Below are 6,594 nucleotides of genomic sequence, written 5' to 3'. Positions count from 1 at the left end.
CCGAACATTAGATATTTGAAGTCATCATGTAACTTTGTGACTCCAAATTTTCAACATCCAAAGTGAGGGCAAAATGAGAAAGAAAAAAAAAAAAAAAAATACATATATATATATATATATATATATATATATATATATATATATATATATATATATATATATATATATATATAAAAGGTATGCATGTAGTATTTAAAAACTAAAAGAAATTTTAATAATTATGATATTAATATGGGACACATATGATTGACTTAACTAGACACCTACAGGATAAGGTACTGTGGTACATATTGTTCACAGGTGACATATTTTTTATTAATGAGACCCGAAATGACGTCAACACAAAGTTAGAACTTTGGAGGGTTGCTCTAGAATTCAAAGGTTTTAAAATTAGTCAAACTAAGACAAAGTATATATAGTGCAAATTTAATAATAATAGGAGTAGAGATGAGGAAGTAGTTAAAATTGAAGTAAAAAAAAGACCATACTTTTCGATACCATGAGTCGATAATCTAGGTAAATAGAGAGATTGAAGAAGATGTCATACACATAATTAGAGCTAGGTGGGCGAAGTGGAGATGTGCAATTTGAATTTTATACGATCACCGTATACTAATGAGGCTGAAGGGCAAGTTCTATAGGACACGGTGAGATCAGTTTTGCTCTATGAGGCAGAATGTTAGGTGGACAAAAAACAATATACCCATAGAGTTAGTGTCGCGGAGATGAGGATGTTGAGATGGATGAGTGACAAGACAATAAAGGATAGAATTTGAAATGAAAATCTATTCGAGAGAATTTAGGCGTGACATCAATAAATAGTAAAATGAGAGAGTAGATTTGGGTGGGCTAGCCATGTGTGGCGTCGACTAAAAACAATATCTGTTAAAATGTGTGAGTTAATTCAAGTTGAAGGACCGAAAAAGACAAATAGTAGGTCCAAAAAGATGTGTTTGAAAGTAGGTCGAAAAGATATCGAAACCTATGGCCTCACTTCAAAAAAAAACTAAAGTAACAATGATGGTGATAACCAACAAAAATGAGAGGGAGTAGATTTGGGTGGACTGGTCATGTGTGGCATTGACCAAAAATAATACCTGTTAAAAAGTACGAGTTAATTCAAGCGGCTAAATAAAAAATGACAAAAAGTTGGACTAAAACGACATATTTGAAAATAATTTAAAAAGATACCGGCACTTAATAGCCTACCAAAAAAAAAAAAAAAAGTGACGACATGGAGCGCACATATTCAGTCCCGTAGTTTTTTTCATTTAAGACAAAAGTTGTAAAATGTAGTACGATTTTATCTGTAGCCACGTGTGGGCCTTAGCTTTTATGCATTTATGGCTTGTATCTACTGTGATTGAAAAAGGTGTTTTTCATTTTATATTGTGGACTACCGGGTCCGGACCACATTGAAAGGCCGCGGCTGACACCCCTAATGAAAACTACCCTTGCATCTCTTAAACATGTGTTTCTGTTCCAATTTTACAAATGTGACGTCATTAAGGGACTGTTTAGATGGCCCTTTTATCCATAATCTATCGAAAATATATATGTTAGAATCTATTTTTCTTTATTTTTTTGAAAGGTTGCAGGCCCTGACGATTGAGGGGAACAGAAAGGACCTTCGGAGGGGAGGACCAAATTCTTTCTTCTCATACTCTTGAATAAGCGGGGAGTATGGGGTTTATAATTAACAAGTGCGCTTAGTTCAAGGCTTTAGATTAAAAAGTAATGCCTCAACGCAAAATATGTTTAGACCTTGAAATCTTTTCTTCTTAAGAAAAAGTTTATATAAGGTTGTAACCTTAGAATGTAGAACCACAGATGCACCTCAAAAATCCACTTGAAAAAGTTATTTTAATGTTGAAAAATCCTATGATTGATAATCTCGACAACGAGATTTATGACTATGAAAAATAAAAAGCTTTTGAATCTCAGAAATACTGCATCTTACAACATATTATCTACCCCATCAATTTTCAAGATTTTCATATATTTATAGATCTACTTGATTTTAACCATTTTTTGAATTTAAAATTTTATAATTAGATATAAAAATAGATTTTGAGATAATCCTAAAAATATTTTACATCAAACTTATATATTATGATAAAATTTGAAGGTGCACCTTAGTTGGATTGTTTAAAATTGCAGTGTTATGGAAACCATACCCTTTTTCTTATGGGAAAAAGTTTATAGAAGGTTGCTAACCTTAAAATGTAGAATTGCATATGCACCTAAAAAATCCATCCGAAAGGGTTGCTTTAATGTTGAAAAGCCTTGTGATTGATCATCTCGACATTGAGATGTATGACTATGAAAAATAAAAAGATTTTGTGTCTAAAAAATAGTGCATCTTACAACATATTGTCTACACCATCTATTTTCAAAATTTCCATATGTTTATAGATCTAATTGATTTTAGCCACTTTTGAAATTTAAAATTTTATAATGAGATATAATAATAGATTTTGAGATAATCATAAGATTATTTAACTTCAAAATTATATATTATGATAAAATTTAAAGGTGCACCATAATTGGATTGTTTAAGATTGCAACCTTATAAAAACCACACCTTTTCTTATATCCATAAACCTCGACGTCTAAATGACCCGAATAATCTTATATAGTAGGTGTTTTAGGTGCACCTTATTTGTACAGCATAAGGTGTGACACCTTACTTTCTATAGCGACCGCACATCAACTTTTTTCTGGTCCATTCAAATTGGCTTTGTTATAGTTATTCGATGCAATCGAATTTTTTCCTGTTCTTGTGTGGGGACAATTATGGTATTTTCATGGCAAGGGCGTCATGGTCATTAAAATATTATTAAGAGAAATGAAGGGCAATATGGTAATTATCATCTCAGATTCCTAAGAGACGGAAACCGACCGGTACGAAGCTTTTCAAGTGAATTTAATGGTGGTTACTCTGTCACGGTTCCAGGAAAAAAGAGTGGCAAGTAAATGATATTTGATGAGGAAAAGCAAAAGAGGTAAAATATTTGGGAACTATAAATTGGAGTCATGAGCCAGCGCAATGGAAAGGCTTTTAGAAGAGAGCCTTCACAACTTCAAAAATCTCTCTCTCTCTCTCTCTCTCTCTCTCTCTCTCTCTCTCTTTCTCTTTCTCTTTCAATTCACCTTCCCTCCTTACTCGCCGGAATTCAGCTTCTCCGGCGTATTTCTCCCTGTTCTCCGGCGACTTTTTTACCGCCCTTTATCTCTCTAATTTCAGTTCGTTCTGCCTCCGTTTTGCTCAAAGATTTTGGTGAGCCCCAACTCTTTGGCTCTTAGCACCTTCAGCTTCTTCTTTTTTTTCTTCACAGTCTTGGTGATTCAAAAGGAAGAAGAGCATTTTTAAGATCTCAGCTTCTAGCACATTGTCTAAAATCCCAATTCGCAGTGAATTTTTTCTGGCTGCCTCGAAATTTCTGCTTAATTTGCTTCAAAATTAACCCTAATTCTCAAATCCTCTGAGAATTCCAGCATCAATGACGGGAAGTCTTGAAGCAAATGCTCTTTCTCTATTCCAATTTCCCAGAGGAGATGACTGGAATCCGGCAATCACCCTGTCGGACATTCTGCTTCGTGGCGGCGGGCAAACTGCTCTTGATTCCGTCCTCGCAGACAATGGTGGCTTTAGCTCTGCTGATGGTCTAATGCCATTAGGCTCCTCTATCTACTTTTGCCAAAGAGATTGGCTAAAGCAACCAGAAAGAGAGAGCATAAACCAGCTCTTGCCTCACAATTATCCCTCTTTTTGTGCCAACATAAGCACTAACTCCAATTCCACAAGTGGATGCATTTGTCCTGGTATTAGCACTAGTTCTTTATACCAGAGAAGATCTCCTTCTAGTGAGAATAGTGTTAGAGTTAGCAGTCCTAGTTGTAAAACAAGGAAGGTGTATAGAGGGGTGAGGCAGAGACAGTGGGGGAAGTGGGTGGCGGAAATTCGACTGCCACAGAGGCGAATGAGAGTGTGGCTCGGGACGTTCTTGACTGCAGAGGAAGCGGCGAGGGCATATGACAGAGCGGCTTATAAATTGAGGGGGGAGTATGCGAAGCTGAATTTCCCAATGAGCAGGGAGAAAGGTGGGAGGGGGATGAGAGAGGTGGAGGCGGCAGTGGATGCAAAACTGCAGGCGGTTTGGAGGCGGGTAGGGAAAGGGAGGGGAGAAGAGAAAGAGAGAGGGGTCACTGGGGACGATGAGTTGGGTTGTAGGGAGAGTGGTATGGGCTCTGGGGATGGACTCTCTGAGGAGGGGTATGGATGTTCTTCTTCACCATGGGAGGGGGACATGGAGGATGATTGTTTTCTTGCAAAGATGCCTTCTCTAGAGCAAGAGTTGATATGGGAGGTGTTGGCTGCCTAGTCTTCTTTGTTTTTAGTTTTATTTATTTTTAGTACAAGGCGGTCACAATCATTTTTATTCTTAAGATTTCAAATCGAGTGATTGTGAGCACGGTATTCACAAGACTCAAAATTCAGAATTTTTTTCTCGAACTTCGTAACCCATCGCTAGTTATCCAATTTAATATCTAATAATTAGGAGTAATTAGAATCTCCTTGTATGAAAAATAAATAGTCTCATAATATATAATTGGCTCTTTGGTTGTGGCTCCTTATCTCATCTCTCTCTCTCGTATACATTTGTCCTCATGTGAAGTGATTGGCTTCTTAGTTGAGCAGGGAGAAGGCATTTCTTTTCCAATAAATGTGTGATAAGAAGGGTAGTGTGGCCTGGCCATGCTTATTATGCAGCGGCTGATCAAGGTCAAGGGTTGATGTTTTTATTAATATATATTTTGATGCGCATTTTTTAGGCTTTTGCTTGTTCCTGGTTTCAAACTGTACACAAAAGAATTTTGGACGAATATTAAATGGGGCGAGTTCTCTCAACTTCTCATTCATATTCTTTAGATTATGGATAAACTCTGGCCCCAATTTTTTTTTTTTTTGAGTAGTAAGTGGGAAAAAGGCCCTTATCCGAATTTCATTAATAATAAAAGAAAAATACAACTCATAATTTTATAATTTTAGAATAAAGAAGTTGTGCCACATCATGGAGGATTGAAAGTACAACTCAACCAAGTACCAGCCATGAAAGAGATCATTGGGTAATTTTTTACTTAAACACTCAATACATTAGTGTAAGTTAGAGTAGGGAAAAGTGAATACCATAAGTTAGAGTAGGGAAAAGTGAATACCATAAGTTAGAGTAGGGAAAAGTGAATACTCATGGTGTTATGACAAGCATTATAGTAAGAGAAAATATAGAATGAGACCATTTACCTTTATTATATGATGGTCACATTAATCTTAACCATTGGATGTAAAATTTGGTGGCTGCAATTATTCCATTGATCAAGTTCAAACTCCAAAATTTTTTTTTTTGAACTTTGAGATGCATTCAAACTATCAAATTTTACATCGTATGGTTGTAAATAATTTTGATCACCTTATAAAAAGTAAATGGTCCCATTGTATACAATCCCTTGAGGTAAAAAGAAATGGAAATTCAAGAAGAGAGAAAGAGATGAATTTTCTGATGTTGATGGGAGCGTATGATCCAAGAATGTTAAAACAATAATTGCCCGTTGATGACCAAATAAGGAGTGTAAGAAAAAATCACAAACGAGAAATGTTTATACGTGGTGTTTATATTATAGAAGTAAAGTGCACATAAAACAATCCACCTAAAAAAGTTGTTCTAATGTTGAGAACCCTACAATTGATTATATTGACTTCAATATTTTGGGATCTAAAAGAAAAACAAATTTCAAATCCTAAATATAATGCATCTTCTAACACATTATACTGACTAACCATCTTCAAGTTTTTTAAGTACATTTAGATTTGCTTGATTTACACAATTTGAAGCTTTAAATTTCACATTTCTTAAAATAGATTTGTTTGACTATCGTAAGGGTATGTGGCCTGGAACAACTTTTTTTAGTGAATTTTGGTGCCCCTTCCTTCAATATTATAAGTTCAACACCTTATAAAAACCACACCCGAAAAAAACGAGTGAGGAATATCGGTACTATGGCGTTCATTACCTTCAAGATTTTAGGTTAAGCTTTTCCGTAACAGCGATACAAATGTGGTCCCACGTTCAACATATATGATATTTTAGTCAGTTGAATTTTACTTTCAAAGGTTAAAAAAGATTATGAACTTTTTGTACAAAAAATGAATGGTCTTATAACATACAATACCATCACATATAGATTATGAACTTTTTGTACAAAAAATGAATGGTTTTATAACATACAATACTATCACATAACAATTTCGAACAAGATAAGGGGATTTTTTTTAGGAAAATTGTTTCATGCGACGGGGACTGCATTTCTACATTTGCAGTCCCCTAAGTATAAGTAAAGATAGATGCAAATAAGTTGTCCATCTAAAACCAATTGATACTAACGGTCCAAATGTTTTTTTAACAGAATTATTATTTTAAATTTTTAAAATTTATTTATTTTTCATATTCATGATCTCCATGTTAGAGATTATATATCCTTAAAAATAGGTCAAAAAATCTATTTCAAAGATAGATTTTTAAGAGGTGACTCATT

The 6,594-nt window shown here is 34.7% G+C and overlaps 1 protein-coding gene across 1 annotated transcript; it reads left to right on the top strand.

Moving 5' to 3' along the window:
• Positions 1 to 3,062: 3,062 nt before the first annotated feature.
• Positions 3,063 to 4,634, top strand: LOC18428348 (ethylene-responsive transcription factor ERF061). The gene has a single exon (XM_006837383.2). It carries the CDS (start codon positions 3,504 to 3,506, stop codon positions 4,383 to 4,385), a length of 882 nt encoding a protein of 293 aa, XP_006837446.1. The 5' UTR covers positions 3,063 to 3,503; the 3' UTR covers positions 4,386 to 4,634.
• Positions 4,635 to 6,594: the final 1,960 nt, after the last annotated feature.

The sequence above is a fragment of the Amborella trichopoda genome, chromosome 1 (assembly GCF_054954075.1).
Source record: "Amborella trichopoda isolate Santa Cruz 75 chromosome 1, AtrichopodaSantaCruz75HAP2 v2.0, whole genome shotgun sequence".
NCBI classification, from domain to species: Eukaryota; Viridiplantae; Streptophyta; class Magnoliopsida; order Amborellales; family Amborellaceae; genus Amborella; species Amborella trichopoda.
This window is presented reverse-complemented; position numbering and strand designations above follow the sequence as displayed.